This window comes from Letharia lupina (genome assembly GCF_014066315.1).
Source record: "Letharia lupina isolate WasteWater1 chromosome Unknown contig_4, whole genome shotgun sequence".
In the NCBI taxonomy this organism is placed as follows: Eukaryota; Fungi; Ascomycota; class Lecanoromycetes; order Lecanorales; family Parmeliaceae; genus Letharia; species Letharia lupina.
In genome coordinates this window covers 1,570,042-1,587,267 of record NW_023502973.1, presented here as the reverse complement: position 1 = coordinate 1,587,267, position 17,226 = coordinate 1,570,042, and the positions used below count along the sequence as shown (strand labels likewise).

General features: G+C 49.6%; 2 protein-coding genes across 2 annotated transcripts; one reads left to right on the top strand and one right to left on the bottom strand.

The window, feature by feature from the left end:
• Positions 1-1,838: 1,838 nt before the first annotated feature.
• Positions 1,839-8,905, bottom strand: HO133_008032 (uncharacterized protein; the record flags this gene model as incomplete). Its single annotated transcript, XM_037298900.1, has 4 exons — positions 1,839-2,003; positions 2,058-7,472; positions 7,775-8,447; positions 8,760-8,905. 4 exons carry the CDS (start codon positions 8,903-8,905, stop codon positions 1,839-1,841), a joined length of 6,399 nt encoding a protein of 2,132 aa, XP_037156236.1.
• Positions 8,906-12,821: 3,916 nt separating this feature from the next.
• HO133_008031 (uncharacterized protein) lies at positions 12,822-14,718 on the top strand (the record flags this gene model as incomplete). The annotated part of the gene is made up of 5 exons (XM_037298899.1): positions 12,822-12,918; positions 12,969-13,526; positions 13,584-14,008; positions 14,067-14,117; positions 14,383-14,718. The coding sequence occupies 5 exons, from the start codon at positions 12,822-12,824 to the stop codon at positions 14,716-14,718; spliced, it is 1,467 nt and encodes a 488-aa protein (XP_037156235.1).
• Positions 14,719-17,226: the final 2,508 nt, after the last annotated feature.

Below are 17,226 nucleotides of genomic sequence, written 5' to 3'. Positions count from 1 at the left end.
TTTATTCCGACATGAATCATTTATACAAATACTCTGATGATATGCAGAATGGTAGTTATGTATATGTGTAAAATGTATATGATATGTACCTTACCTTGCAGACAAAGAAGGCAGCCAATTAACTTCCAAGGATCTCGTAAGGCTTAGCGCATCTTCTCCACCAAGCACCTCCATTCTCTACCTCATATACGAGCTTCTTCTCTCACCAGAATCTTCTCAACTCTCCAGAAATTGACAAGACGAAAAGCAAGATGAGCCACCCCCCCCCCACATTTCTTATCTTTGCGTATGACAAGTACCTTAATAGCCGCGAGCTGACTACATGCCAATGCCTGCCTCGCCCAATACGTGAGCTTGAGCTTGTTTACTGCTAGCCGCTGGCTTCGAAGAGAATCATGTTGCTGCTGAAAGGACTTCCTGCATGGCTTTGTATTTTGGAAATAGTGTCTGCGATAGGGTCTCTTCCATTGGAGTACAGGCACGGCTCAAATGTGCTCTGGCTATCTCCTGACTTCACCTTCCAAATTGTCTACGAACCCTTGTCATCCATGCAGGCTTAGCACCTTTGCTCCCATTGGACTTCATTTCGCGATTCTTGCTCTCGCACACTTTCTTTCTTCAAAGATCGAAGACATGGATCGGAAGGAACGATGCCAGACTGACGACCAACATGATGATAGTTCATATACCGAAGGGTCGTGTATCCTACAATCCTACCTTCTTGACAATTCTCCCTTGCATATGACTTCAAGGACGGCACTCCAAACCTTACAATATGTGATCTGCAGTGACTGCTTTTGGCATCGGCTTTACGTCTTGCTTTTGTTTATCGGAACTGCTACAGTATTTGACGAAGCAGACACAGACTGGTTGTACCACCGGAGGTTCAATCGATGGTTTGCAGTGTACGAATCTGCCTGCGGAGTGCTTAGATTGGAGATTGCTACTGTTTTTGCTGTATATCTGGCTCGCTAAATAAACGACACCAGGCATGCTACACAGACCGGAGTCAGGTATCTTTACACGAATTGAGGAGTCATGGCATGTCCGTCGGATAGCCCTCCTTGCCGTTTGGCAAGTCTCTTGGTTTCATCTTCCTACAGCTGCATAATGCCGACATGGGCAATCATCACGACAATTCCGACCACACACCCGTTACCACAACAACCGCTCTATCAATGTCTGACCACACACTCACAACTACTACAAACTCAGTCTCAGCAGCCCGGATCACTCGTTCCCTGCATTTCGTATCACACCCATGACGACCCGCTGGCGGACATACCGAGAAGTCAGCAGCATCTAGTGCTTGGTGGCAAGGAGCATATGTGGGCTGAGCAAATTGACGGAGTCAATCTGGATAACAATCTCTGGCTGCGTGCTGGGGAGGTCTTATCGAGGGGTAAGGGGTAGTCAACAAGAATGTGACGAGGAGAATTGCTGAGATGAGAGACTGGCTTGTTGCGTCGGGTATTGCGGCTGGCACAGGTGACGTGGTGTCTGATGAGTCCTGGTAACTGCAGGTAATAGGAGAGCCGCTGGGTCACATTGCTTTTGAGAAAGCATATTCCAAACCCGTTTCTTTATTTGCATGCTTTGCTGCCTTCGCTGTGCCATGGCCGCAAGCTCCAAGATAAATACAAAAGATAAACATCCACAAAGATCGATCATACTGCATTCCTCACTCATATCGAGTCATGCCCCCGATTCCACAAACGCCACGCCAGACTGTAAGCCTTTCCCAATTGACCTTCCGTATTTCCCACCTCGGTATGAACGTTACACAGAAGTTCCCCAAAGCCACCCATACGTTTCCATTGCTATTCCCAACAGCCTCATCAATGCGGCTGTACACGAGGCTTCTTCTCCTTCAACGCCTTGAACTCCGCCAACTGCGCCGAAATGTGCCCCAGCACATCGTCCATCGGACAGGCATGCTCAAGCAAATTATGTGTGCTGAATGGCGTCACCATATTCCTTAACGCAAGCGTAGATACACATGTCTATGGAGAAGTCAGCATGAAGGATCCATTTGTCACAGGCTCAGGATCACTTACCTCAATCCTTGTAACCTGGTGTTCAAGATAGCTAACCAAGAACCGATCTGTCACCTCACCTCCTCGATTCTTCATTCTCTCAAGCACACTCTTTTCCGGTTGCTTCAGGCTCGTTGCTCCCGGGCTCTCGAGCGCACTACACAGCATTTCCAGTCTCAGACTGATGTTCCACAGCCCCCATATATATTCGGTGTCAAAATCTAGCACGCTTCCAGGCTGCAAGCTAGCAGGCTCGTTAGAAGCTGCGGCAGCTTCAGCATCACTGCGCTGTTGTTGCGCGATGAGACGACCGGCAAGCGAATGCGGGTACATCAGGTAGATCAATTCGGGATTCTCGAGCCCTTTGAGTTTTTGAGTGCCAAGGTCTTTGACTTCGAAACCCTGGGAACTAAGGGCCCTCAGCTCTCTGCGTATTGATTGGCCCAGTGGATCTTCGTTCAGCGAGTCATCCGAGCCAGTGGACCCAGTCCGCTCGGGGTCAGCAAACGCTTCGAGGGAACGTTGGATCTCGGCTATGTAGTCCTGCGAAACGTAGATCTGGCCGCCGTCTGCTGCGCCCGAGATCCGAGCTGCTCGATTGACCATAGGCCCAAAGTAATCCATGCGCCGAGTGACGGGATCAGGTTCGCATACCGGTTCGCCCCAGTGGATGCCCATGCGGACTGATAGACCACGATAGATGACGTTTTCATCCCCATCCAGAACCTCTGCGCAATGTACGGTGTTCAGGACTTCAGGGGGCCAATCTACTTCCAGGAGGTGTTGTTGAACGACGAAAGACCACAGCAAAGCCCCTGTTGCGGTGGGGAACGAGACCATGAATGCATCACCTTCAGTCTTGACTTCATATCCTCCGATGACCCTCAACTGTCGTCTCATGACTTCGTTGTGAGACTTGATGGCCGATCTCATAGCGACCGGGTAGTTCTCCCACAAAGTAGTCGAATTCTTGATATCCGTGAAAACCATGCTAAGATTACCCGTTGGGGCGTCGACTTCAGGATCGAGTCGTTGGAGTGTCGAATCATCAGGTCTATCTCGACCCTTTTTGCCACGTTTCGTTGCGAAGAACTGGTCATCTTGTGATTGGGACGGGCCCATCGAGAGGCTTTGGCCCCGGTAGCGATTGCGCTCTCGCTTCTTCAGATCGCTGACGCTAATGATTTGAATCATGATCTTGCCATTGGCCCCAAAGGCCATGGCTAGATCACGAAGCTTCTGGGCCGCCCGCATAAGGTCCACTCGTTCAGAGCGCGCAACGTCGACAACCATTTCAAGACTCATAACGTCCCATAGCTCTTTAGACGCAATCAATATCATTTCATCGGACTCCTTCAGCGAAAGGTGGTTGACGTTCGGAGCAGCCATAACAGCGGGCATCATCTGGATATAGCCAAACGCACGCGAGACGTCTAGTACATCATTGAGCTTGCCATGTCTTGACACATATCCTCCTGCGTCTCGAACACGCTCCCGCTCTCGTCGATCAGCTGGCTCGTGCTTTCGTGTCAAGATCTTATGACCCCCATCATTCTGCACGAGCATCGCTTGCGCGTCTCCAACGTTCGCAACATAGAGTTCCATATTGTCAAGAAATATGACTGTGGCAACGCCACCTGAGGTGAGGTCATCTGCGCTCAACGTATGCGCTGCAGTAGATCCTCGGTGCGACTTTTGAGGTAATCGATGTTCCTTTTCGTCGAGACTCTGGCTAGCCGTTGTTGCCAGATCTTTGTTCAAGGCGAGGAAGGTTCTCCGGAGGCCGTCGGCTGGAGTCTCCTCCTTTGGAAGTCTGCTTAGTTCTTCTATGAAATGATATTGAAAATTTTCTTGCAAGTACTTTGCAAGTCTTGAGCCCCCGCTTGACAGCGCTTGCCCATCAAACATTCCTAGAAGTGTTTCAGTCTCGTGACCCCGAAACTTCGGAACTACCATATCGATCGTGGATAAATGTTCGTGTTTTCCCAGGCTGTCTGCCATGCCATATGCCATTGATCCAGCCAACGACCCGGACGTCCGTACTCTGCGATCTTCTGTCTGGTCGGGAACCGAGGGAATTGTAAGCGTCACATCCATCAGGCCAAGAACTCGCAGGTGGTGAAGGGTTGTGAAATTTGTAAGATCAGCAGCTTCTCTGCCCCCATTTGCCGTGAAAGATCGACTGGGCTTGATTTCAAGACGTTTGTTGCCAGAGAAATTGAGGTATTTGAGATTCTTGTTCCAGTTCCAATTCCAATCATAGGGCCAATTAGAGACGTTGTACTTGAGAGCATTACTCCCGACATCCAGAACTGCGAGCTTCCGAACCTTGCCAAGTTCGGCGGGAAGAACTTGAAATTTGTTTCCGTTGATGTGCAGGATTTTCAGGGAGGACACCTCCTCAAGATCATCCGATGGAAGAGATGACAGCTCATTACCAGATAGGTAAAGCTCGTTGAGATTCGGCCATCGTCGTAAGGATCGCGGAGGAATATCATATAACTCATTGTACGAAAGGTTCAGGGTCCGAAGTTCAGGAAGCATGGTGATTTCGTCGAATACATCCTCTGTCAGTCTATTGTCTGCCAAGAACAGATGCCGAAGGGATCCAGCAAACGTGTTGTTGGATCGCTGTTGTAGATTGGAGTCTTTTCGGTGGATTGGGGTCGTAGTACCGTTCGTCTGTGTTCTCGACACCACTGATGCTTTTCTGCCTCCTGGCCCGTAGATGGAGACAATCGATCCCTGCCTGGTGCTCGACGCTGGTGAACTACCAACGCTCAGGAGTCCTCCGGAAGCCTGGCTTGGTCTACGATCCTGAAAGTCTTCTAGCTTGCCCAGCTCCTCGTGCTCATCAGGAGTTGACGCAGAAATTGGAGTTGAAGCAGGGACGGGTGTAGTCTCGGAACTGCTCGGCTGCGTGTCTGCTTGAGTAAGGGCAAGTGTCGTCGCGGGCTTTGGAAAGGACTCCAGAACGTTCGAAGAGACGTTTAATGTATCCAGGCGGTAGCAGAACCATAGCTCTCCAGGGAGTTTCTTAAGATTACATTCCCGAATATCCAAAAAGCGCAGCTCCTGGAGGTGGCCGATCGTCGCAGGTAAACTACTTAGCGGATTCCTTGCGATGCTCAGGTACTCCAGCCTTTGAAGCCTATGGACCTGGTTGGAGAGGGTCGAAAAATGATTTTTGTCCAGATTCAGTTTCGTGACATTTTTCATTCTTTCGAATATGCTGTCGTCCAATTGTGAGATCTTGGCTGAGGCGAGATTCAGCGACGTCAAACTTGGCACAGGTGCCTTGAAATCAAACCGGGTTATGGGATTGTGATCTAGGTGAAGTAGACGGATCTGTGCAAAGCTCCCTTCAAATTTGGAGATGACATTGTGCCCTACCATGAGTTGTTCCAGCTTAGGTAGTTCGGCAATAATATCAATGCTAGTTAATCCATTGAACCGTAGATCAATCTCCTTGAGGTTCTTGAGTTCCCTGAAATTTTCAGGGAAAGAGCCGTGGAGCATGTTGTTAGTCGCCCACAGTCTCTCCAATGCGGTGAGTTGCCCTATCTTCGGCAAACATCCGACAGTATTGAAGCTTATGTCGAGGTCGACGAGGCCTTTCAAGTCGCAGAGGAAATCCGGAAACGCTTCTATGTAATTGGAAGAGAGGTTCAAACTCCGTAGTGATTGGAATTGACCAAAGTATGAAGGGAGATGCTTTAGCTTGTTGTTGGACATTTTGATGCTCACCAGTCCTGGCAGTTTGTCTAGCTCTGCATGCTCAAGCTGCTCGAGGCGGTTGTTAGATATGTCGAGAACGGTGAGTCTAGTCGCGAGACTCAAGCTTGTTGGCAGCTGCCAAGCCTCATTGCTAATATATCGAATTTCTCGAAGGTTGACGCAGCTCTGGATGAAGTCTTTCGGAACGTCAAGGGCGAGGTTACGAGACAAATTGAGATACACGATTTCGGCGGCTTTTTGATAAAGGGTGATGGGGATAGTGACAAGGCTCCTCCCTGAAAGGTCAACGTGACTGAACTTTTGCATTTTACCGTGACCAGGTTCCGACTCTAGGCTGTAGTATCCGCTGAGCTTGGTTGGTACAAAGGTAAAACGGCAAAGATAGCTGTTGTCCTCCCGGCCAATTTCTTCAATCCTATCCTTGCTTTGGTATCCCGCTTGCTCGAGGAGCTTCTTTTGGATTGCGATTGGTCGTTCTCCTGGCGCAAGTTGTCTATGGAGGTCGTGTTTCCTCATGATGATCTGGTAATTGTCTAGATCATCTTGCAGGAAAGACTTCTTGCCCAGAACTTGTAAGATTTCCGAAGCCGTCGTGTTGACACCCATAGACAGGGTGGCGAAGGTCGAGTCAATTCGAAAGACTCGTAGGCAATGCGCGGTACCATCGTCTTCGACTTTTTGGGGTATCCCAGCGTCGTCAATTTCTCGTAACCGTCCTAAATTCTCGTCACCGACTTTCTTGACCGCCCACGAATCAGGAGCGTCCCAAGCTCCTGCACCACCCATTGTGTCGGGATCTTTGAGCTCTGTCCGAGGCTCCTCTGGGATAGGGTCTCCAGTAAAAATGCCGCCGTGGGGGGCAGTAGAAGTAGAAGCTGTTAAGTCAACAATGCCTGTCATGTCATCTAGATTTGTATCCAAACTGAACATTGAGTCACTGGCCACGGATGCATTGCGTGCCTTGTCGGCATTTTTACCGCTATGACCTTCGTAACTGATCCCTCGCTTGGGTTTAGGAAATTTCCCGTGGCTGTGTAGAAGTTTCGATCCGGTCTCCTTCTTCGATACTGGAGATCCCGAGTCTCCACTCATGTAGTCCGAGGCCTTAGCCGTCGAGCCGCTATCGAAAGTCGCAACACTTCCTTGCCTAGCTTCCCTCTGGTTGGCCAACTCTGATTTGTAGTTCTTGCTTTCGGTTGAAGTGTGGTGCAGAGAGTTTGTAGACCCAGACAGATGATGGAGCGGATTGAGTGATTCATGGTGACCATGCTCTCCTTTGTGCCTCCGAAATTTGTCTAGAAGGGAGCGCTTTCCTCCAGCCGCGCTATGGGCTGGTGAGCGCTGACTTGGCATGGTTTCGCTACGGCTGACAGCACTGTTCGAACTTGGTGTAGGACTGGTGCCACGAAGAGGTAGAGTGTTGCGTGAGGACATGGGAGAAGATATCGAGTCTTTCAGCATCCGAACATTAGACACGGAGTCTTGTCTGTTGGTAAGAGGACGAATCAAGTGGCCGCTTCCTGCATCCTTAGGTGGAGGCTTCGGAGGTTCCTCCTTGCTTCGAGTGTGTCGGTGGTGAGGGAGATGGAGTCGGATGTGGTGATGAGCATGGGAGGGAGGCTCGCCATCCGCATATCGCTGTTTATCGAGGCCAGCTGGCGCTTGCCTAACAGGGGCGTCGCCGTACTGTGAGATTTCCTGTGATATAATCTTGTTAGCGGCCAATCGCGACTTCCGAAACAGGACGGATATCTGCCGTTGTGGCTTTGAATGTCTGACATCGTTGCCACTAACAGACCCGCCCTTCAGGAACAACGCATCTAAATATACAATGAAAAGCAGATTTGAGTGCTAATACTGTAATATATACACTTGCTAGAACTGTATAAATTGAACGTATGGAGTTACTGGATGATCGATAGCGGCAGACCAGCGCAGTCTCCGTTGAGAACACGGGCATATGCGGAGTGCTTCATGCGCACAGAAGCATCTGAGCTTACCTTGAAATCTTGGAACAGCCATGGGACCACGTCACTTGAGGGCAGCGGAGTCCTTGGCCTAGAGCTACTCGGAGAAACTGGCCGTCCCTCATCCCGACTGGCATGTCTAGAGCCATGCCGAGAGGACGCGGTTTGCTCACGTTGCAGAGTGCTAGGTATGCTTGTGTCCGAGCTTCGTGGTGATTGCTGGCCTTCGTCACCAAAGAACCCCGCTGCCTTCTTGTACGGTGTACCCCTGCTTGTGCTAGCCTTAGATAGCGAGCTTTGGCTGTCAACAGTGGTTGCACTTGCTAATGACGGTGTTCGGTCGTTGGTCAGAAACATTGGATCTGGCGACTCGCTATCGGCGGTACGCCCCGAGTCCGGACGAAATGATGGCGATCGCTGAGCTTTTGACAGACCATCATTGAAGAAGTTGGAGGATGTGAGACCATGAGTGGACAAGGCCGGAATCCCATCGTCCATCCACGGTGCTATGTCGGCATTTGGAGCCTCTGTTAAGGGCGGGCGCTTTGACACGGAGGGTACGGGTCCCTTTGCCGCCTCCGACTTTTCCTTCTCTTGATGGTAGTCCAGGTATGTGCCTCTGATCGCATCGGCAGGTGGCGCGTCGTCTGGTGAGTCGGAGAAGAACGTCCCATTGCCTTTAACGATCGACGAATTCTTAGCGGCCCTGAATGAAAATAACCGTATTGTCAGCATTCATTACCTGACCCAGCATACACCTGGAGTATGGTAGAACATGAAGAGAAGTATGGCGAGCAGGGTCCCCTGGTGATGAAATTCCTAGCCTGCCTCATGTCTTTTGTGGGCTACTCGCGATCATACTCTTTGAAAGAGCTCGCAGTCGTGGGTTTCGAATATTCGTGTTGAAGCATGACCAGCAGTCGGCACAATTCTAACAGAGTGTATGGCTAATCCAGCGTGCAAGCGGATGGTGGCCTGATAGAAACGAAGGCGGTGGCATTGACTGAGGCTGACTTACAAGTCCTTCTGGCTAGTACGAAGTTGCGGATGTACTTTTCTCGAGCTCGCCTCGGGTCCCCCCATTATCTTGTCATGCAGTCGCAGACCGCCTTTCTTAAAGCTCTCTGACGCATTCTTGGTCGTTGAGTTGTCTCTCTTGGTCATCGTTGCGAGCAGTATGGCGGTAACGCAGCAACGAACTAGGGTGGCAATTACGCGCAGAAGCCAGGCCCAAGTCTGCGGAGAAAGTACAAGCACATTGAGCGGGATGGCCTTTATGCCGGACAAGCGTGCCAGTCGTTGCTGCGGGAAAGCGGGCAAAGAAAGATTCTCTTGTTGGTGAGCATCCGGCTGCAGAAGGCCAAAGAAAGGTGACTCAGTGCAGCCTGACCGGATTGCTACAGCTGATGCGATAAGATAGGAGAATGAGCTGGAGAGTGGCCGTACACTGAATGCAGAGCCTGCTGGCATTTGGAGGAGTTGGCCGCAGACACCAAATGTGGAGAACAAGCTTGACCCTGTTCGGCTCTAGCCACGGCATGAGCGCCAACCTCACATGGAAAAGCAAATCGCCTCGATCCTAAAGTACTTACAGTACTGTATTTAGAGAACTCACTCAATGTGCCACCGGTGCCAGGCGCGCTGCCAGAACAAATTGGCATTTGCGGTGTTATGATCCCTTGTGATGTTGACATTATGAGTACAAAATACAGATACGAGGTTCATGGCCCATGAAGCACTCTGTCTGGACTGTTTCTACACATTGATTGCTAAGTTTTCTTGGCTCGATACCTATGAGTACATTAAGACTGCCACTTCTTCTGGCAGCTTGCCTGATGCTTCACCAACCCAATCTTGTATTTTGAAGGTAGGAAGTCCCCTATTGTGGGCCCGGCAAGCTGTCAAACAAACTGAAAGTTTGCGTCGCCAAACCCCCATGCTGCCCCCTAGTTTCACTTCGCTTTTGGGCATCAAAGCCAGGATTATTTTGATTCAGGACCGAAATTCTTCCCAAGAGAGCCTCAAACAGCTCAGAAATTTCCTCGTCGATAGCTCTTTATCAAGCTTTGGAGTAGATGTACTATTCCATTGCCCTTTGTTCTGACGCCATGCGGTTGTTGGTAGTACTCAGTGACCCATGACTACCATGACACTGGCCCAGGCTATCTGACATTGAGCCTTCCCTTCCCCCCCAAATTGAAGTGCAGATGGAAAGGCGCTTACTAAAGTCTAGGATAACATGGCGCAAAGCGAAAAATGGTCGACGCAGCTGCAAAGGTGTGTAAAGAAAAGCCAATCTCAATCATGCTTTCAAGTCAATCAGGCAATCTGCTCCAGAGATGGCTTCACAATAAGGAATGCTAGCACTCCTGTCCTCAGCTTGACTACTCTTCGAAATCGCATGCGCAACAGTCGCAGCATTGTCATAACTTTTACGGTGCTTCTACTCTGCACTCTGCTTCGAACGTCGCTGTGATTGCTCAGTCGTTCCCTCGTGCGATAACGACAACATCAAATCCTTTGAGATACTGATCATCTAAATTCTGTATGACCATAGTACATTGCGTGTCGGGCATTCGGAAGATTTCGCACCAACGACGATTCTACGCACGAAATTTATGGCTCTTCCGCTGCACCAACACATTGTTATGCCGCTACAGGTTCCCGAAAGAACATTCCTAGGGACTACACGCGCGTGCGACAGTGACCTCATAGTCACACCGTCCCTGTAATGATGGGAACGCCGCCTCCCAATATCCCACAAAAGACCCCACATGACCGTCCCATCACCAAAGGCATCTACCCCACAGACCTCGTGGGACTTTATGCGTTTACGTTCCGGACGCAAAGAATGTTCGGGCCTGAAGAATCTGATATAAGGAAGGGCTCTGAGGTACCACCACTGTGCCAACGTCACCAGGGTTCGTGCCAGCGGGTAGCTAATTCCCTGCAGCGTCTTCAACAATTCCAGCGGCTGCTGTTCCTTCTGCCCCTACAACGTCAGTCTTGGTCAAAGACAAGAGCGCCTTGACGGCACCTCGAATAGGCTGCTGCTGCGTTGGCTGGACGCTCGGACTTCTAGCTCCTCGAAGCCAAGACTCGTTGTCCAAGGTGGTGTTCTAGCAAACACACCCACAAAGTACCCAGCCACTGTCTCGTATGGAGTGACCGTTATCTCATACTCGTATGCATTCTCTGACTCGTTAATCTCAACCACCGCCTCGCAATTTCCAACTTCTGAGACCGACAGCTGATTCGCGACCTCAATAACACATTAACGTCAACAACGACTGCCTCATCAACTCGAACAACGATTTTGAGGGCTGCTACTATCACAACTCTAGCTCGCAAGACAATTACGTCTACGTCATACTTGCTCAGTCCTGACAAGCTTGATATACTCATGGACGGAAATGGAGGGAAAGACTGATTTGACAGCTTCTTGGTAGCTAGCGTCGTCCACAGGTTCCGTCCTGAGACGCTCAACATACTCAAAGATTGGGGACTCAACATACTGAGTGATGGATCTGGAGGGGCCAGGAACGACTCTAGGATGTCAAACCTTCCCTAGGAAACCCTCAAAGACCTCCCAGTATTCATCTGAGTAGAAATGTTTTTCTTGGGCGAAATCCCTAAGCTCGAGCTCCCATGAGCGAAGAGATGCAAGTAGATTTTCTTCATATAGATCCGAATCTGTCTAGTACATCGACAGATGTGCCGCGTACCTGAAGTTCGAGCGAGTCGTGGTTTACTTGTATTTCTTATCGCGAGGTCGGGACGAGTGGTATAACCTCCATATCTGCAATCGAGCCGCTGTCTTTGTCTGCCCAATTTCGCACCCAGGATGGTAAATTCATTAGCACCGTGTCATTTCGACAACCAATGCCAGCTCGAACCAACAGCTTCATTCCATTTCCGCAATTAATTGTAGATAGAGAACATTCACAGTAGACGTTCTGAACTGACTTGATGTAATCGGGTGGAGAATAGTGCTGCATATTGTTGGCTATGGCACGTAGTGAGTACTCTTTATCACGTGGGTCTGACTGAGCATTGACAATCTCGAAATTGGCAAGGAGCTCGATCAAACTGTAGTCTATACTTCTTTTCTTCCAATGTTGTACATAGAGAAGTGTTTTCCAGCTGGTTGCGGTATCAGAAGTAGCTAAGAGGGTCGGCGTGTCTCCGTCGAGTTGTAGTTCCGCCAGAGCATTGGGTAGACAGGCTTAGCAATGATTTTTAAAGGAACAACTTAAAAGGAATTACGCGTTAAGTACTATAGCTAGAATTCTTATACTTCCTTCTTCTTTGCCTTAATATGACTGCGACTATTTGTAGTTGGCGGGAGGCGTTGATTGATGACCTACTTACCGAGCCTCGCGGGTGACAAAAAGATACAGGATACTAGAACAGAGAGATACATAGAAATTTATATGTGTGTCTCCGCGCAGTAGTCTGGCTTGGCGTTCCATTCTCTTTGTCACCCGCGAGCGGAGTACTTGCGCCATTGCCAAGCTTCTGGCTGGCGGGAACGGGCGCTAATGCAACCCTAGCTTCAAGTTTCCGTGCCGACGGATTTCTAAGGTAGTAAACAATTGCCAGCCCTCTCTTTTCTCTGTCGCTCCTCCTTCCGAGCTTGCATTCTACTTTTTACATGATTATCTCTAGCACTCCAGCCACCGAACATAATTGCTCTAATCACATCTCGCAAAAATATCAAATCTCACGTACTTCTACTGCACGCGTCACCGCTAACAAAATCCAGAAGAATTAAAGGAGTGGCTGGAGGAAAGTGCGGTGGTGAGGATAAATTTGGAGTTCTTGAAGAACGACCAAATAATTCGGGAAGTCACCCCCACCACTCTGCTTTTCTCCTGCGTCCTCTTCCCATTCTTTCTTCTCTACTCGCTGCATCCACTACCCATCATCACTATCACCATCATCATCATCATCATCATCATCGTCATCACCGACTGCGTTATTGCCTTCATCCCATATAATTACCATCATCAGTCGCTGTCGCTAGCTCATAGGTTCCACAATCAACGGCTCATTGCCGACAAGACCTGCCTTGCCCAACATGAGATCGCAAACATTCCTCGCCGCCGTCATGGCCATCTGGGCAGCTGCCCCGGCTTCTGCTCAGACCTACACAAATTGCAATCCTCTCACAAGCAGTAAGTCCTTGACTTCGGACCAATTGGGGCCTCGTGCTAACATTGCATAGCCAATTGCCCAGCCGACACAGCACTTGGCAAATCAGTAAACATCGATTTTACCTCTGGGGAATCCAGCTCCTTCACCCCTCAGGGCAGCCCAACATACGATTCAAATGGAGCCTCATTCACAGTAGCAAAAGCTGGTGATTCTCCACTCATTGCATCAAAATGGTACATCATGTTCGGCCACGTCGAGTTCGTGATCAAAGCGGCTCCCGGGGTTGGAATTGTGAGCAGCGCGATCCTACAGTCAGACGACCTGGATGAAATCGACTTTGAATGGCTTGGATATGACGATGCCAATGTTCAAACCAACTACTTCGGCAAGGGTGAGACGACCACCTATAATCGAGGGCAGACAAATGCCGCCGCCAGTAATCACGATGATTTCATTACGTATGCCATCGACTGGACAGCTGATCAAATCACCTGGCAAGTCAATGGAGCCACTGTCCGGACTTTGACTCCAGACTCAACTGGAGGATACCCATATCCTCAGACTCCAATGATGATCAAGGTTGGCTCCTGGAGTGGTGGTGACGCTTCAGCAGCCCTCGGTACTAGACGTAAGTCAGGATCCAGGATCTACGTCTCGATATGATGAGACTGACGACTTGCTTCAGAATGGGCGACAGGTCAAGCTTCGGGCACCGTTTACACCGACTACACCTCCGGACCCTACTCCATGGTGCTTAAGTCTATTGCCGCCACTGACTATTCGACTGGGAGTCAGTATGAATACTCGGGCACAGACGGTACATGGCAGTCCATCACCGCTGTAAATGGTAAAGTCGTTTCAACTGGCAATGGTGATACTGCAATCAACGCCGACGTAGCGCCGTCAACCACCGGGACTACCAACGGCCCAATGCCATTTCAAGGAACTCATGCTGAGTCGTCATCGTCCGTCATTCAGCCAAACGCGGGCGGATGGACCCCAACTACGCTTTCGCCAAGCAGCACGGCAACAGTCACAACATATCCGGGTCTGCCAGCTGGGTGGACAGTGACAAGTTCTGGCAAAGTCCTTCCGCCAAGTGCGGCATCTGTGAGTGAGCTGCCCTGTACTCAAGGCAATTAACCCGCATTACGCTGACTTTGGGCAGGTAACGTCCCCACAAGTATCGTCTACTTCATTGCCAGCGGACTCGCAGCAGGTATGTGCTTTCCGGATCAGTCCCTTCCTATTCAGACTTCGATCAGGGCAGGGTGACTTTTTTTGGGAGTGTGGCATCTTGTGATCCTTGTACTCGGCTTCACGTCCTGAAAAGGCGTTCTTCCCTGTGTTGTCCCCCTTGCATTTGTCACACATGTTAATATTATGTTTTGGAAGCGGCTTATTCTCCTTGTTGCCCGTCCTTCGTGAATATCTCTCACACGTCGACTTTGTGTCATAGAAGGGCATGCTGACTCTGAAATTAGGGTTCTCCTGGGGATGGTGGATATGAAGTCGTCACATCGTATAATCAACAAGGATTTCCTATGATCATCACCCAACCAGCTGGAGCTGCGACTGCAGTGAAGTCATACAACGAACAAGGTTTCTTGATCACCAACAGCCCTTCTTTCACAACTCGAGCATCGCCTACAGCTCTTGCTGACAGTGCTGTAAGCTCGCCTGTTGTTTCTGCGGCGGCTTCCGCTTCTCAAAAGGTCACAAAAATCGTTTCAGCTTCTGCGAAGGCAGGGGCCTGGAAGGCTGCAGACCTTGTAATTCTATTGGCGGGCTGGCTCCTGGCCACTTCGCTCATGCTTTGAGCGGGTAACTGCATAGCGAAGGATCGAGTACTAAAAATTTGCAGTGAGACATCTGTTTTTCAGCATAGCGTTGGAGGGACAAAGGGCAGGCTATTGTGAACAAGAATGGGGTCAATGATTCATGCTTAATGACAGACAATTACATAGAATTCTTCCTCTTGCAGGAATAAAAGAAACCGAAAGGCATCATAATGTTAACACTTCACTGGAGAGTTCATGGCTCTCCTCCTTTTTGCTTTCGTTATCATCTGCTGACAGTCTTTCAAGCAAGCTGCCAACAGAAGTAGCGGTTGCGTTGGATCCCAGACCCCAACAAACTTGACAACCAGCAGGAAATACCTACTTAGGAAGTTCTTAGTCTGCGGAGTACTTTGCCCAGATCCTTGACTTCACATGAATTGCCAAGTTGCTGAGATGGTATTTTTTGATTATATGCAACGCTAACCTCCGTGAGATCTGACGCTTGAGGGTCTCACCAAGAACTATATCGGCCCAGCTCCTCCTCTATCCTATCTATATCGCGGGGTAAATAGGTAGCTGATACAAACGCCGCGTTGTGCAGCTTCTCTTGTTTTTCCGCAATGGTATTCCATTGCCTATTTACTTCTGTTATCCAGTGATTCGCCACAATGCTCGATTACTTCTTCGCCCACCCGTGCCTGTTTTCTCTGCTTCCCCTTACTTTTTTTTGTGTATATTTTGCTTTAACTGATCTTCCCAAAACTGTGCTACTACTACCAAGCCTGGGTCCTTTGCCTCCAAAATTCGCTCATATCCCCCACTTGGTGTCGATGTCGTACATCGTGGTATCCATCACTCCCACGACGACACCGATACTTGCGTGAAGGGGAACATGCCCGTCATGGAGCTTCTACTTCGAGCAGGACCAGATCCAAAAGTACGTGACCTCTTCGGCTGGTCAGCGAAAGACCCATGCTGCCTTCAGAGGCTACTTGCCTATCGCACAGGTGCTGATGGTGTTGGATGTGGGAAGCTTCAAGGCGAGCTCAACGTACAACAGCCTCCAAGAAAGGGAGCAGCGCATCGAGAAAGTGATTCCGTCATTTGAGCATCCGACATAGGGCAAATTACATTTTCATACCCCAAACTATGGGATTCTTACAATTTCATACCCCATCTTAGACAACATGCTAAACCGAGTCTGGTTCGTGATGCATGTCATGAGTTGCTCACTGTTTCCATGCTAATGAGCGAAGATGTTCAACTTACGAAAGACGATGTGCCGATCATATACCTTGACTTCCTCATGAGTGAAACAGGAATAGATGCACCATCCATTACATATTCTCACTCTAGAGCAGGTAATTCCGAAATGTTTTGGTCTGCCCCGGTATCCCCGCAAAATTACTCCCACAATTCTTGTACATCAGCGAGTCGCAGTCGATTTCGGGAGATTTGCCATCATTGGCGGAGAAAACATACACAGAAAGATGCGGAGACCAACTCGGTGCCGGCTATAGACCGCGCTCACATTCTTCGAACGTGTACGAACAGTCCTGTGCTAAAAGCCTTGTGGAGCGTATGAAGCATACAGTCGAGTTCAAGCTCAACGAACCCAAAGGGTGTGACTCATACAAAGGGAACACCAGGAGTGAATACATCCAAGCATCGTTCATGACTTGAGAGAATCTGTTTGTGAAGCTTCCCGAGTCCGTCAGATTTGCCGTCGAAATTACTAAGTCCTCTGCCTACGACATCCCCCAAAAAAAGGCCTCAGAAGCTAAGCTTGTTTCCTCCCAGAATATCCCGTGCTCTTTGAAGCTCGTGACTGGGGAATGGACACCTATGCTGTGGATTAGGACCACCTTGTCGACACCATCCTCGACAGTATCTACCGGTTTGCCGGAAACCGCACCATGTTCTTTTTGTCGTTCAGCCCCGACATTTGCATTCTGCTCTCAAACAAACAACACGTCTACCCCGTTGTCTTCCTGACTGAATCTGGTCACATCCCCTCTGCCGACGCACGCGCAGACAGCCTTGAACAGGCGATTCATTTTGCCAGAGGCTGGCGCCTGCCGCGTGTCATTAGCCGATCGGAGCCGCTAGTAATGAGTCCAGATCTGATTAGACATGTGAAGGACTCGGGGCTCCTATGTATCTCGTGGGGAGGTCTCAATGATGTTCCCGAACATGCCAAGGTAATTCGCCCTCTTTGCGAGTTTGAACTTACACGGGACAAGAAGTTTTCTCGCTACATGATTCTGAAGATGATCTTCGGCTGATACTTGAGTCAATATAGACGCAAGCGAAGGCTGGCCTTGATGCCATCATTACCGACAGCGTCAATTTGATTCCACAGATTTTAAGTAAAAGCTGGAGTATCGTGATAGTGAGGAGTGGGTCGCAGTCCTGCTACCCTAGAGGCATGGAAATTTTGTAGCACGGTTGGATAGATGGATTTGAAGAGCGAGCGTGAAACGCCGGTGACAGAGAAGACCGCATCGCTTCAGATCCCAGGGAGTGATGACTACTCCTCGTTGTCTG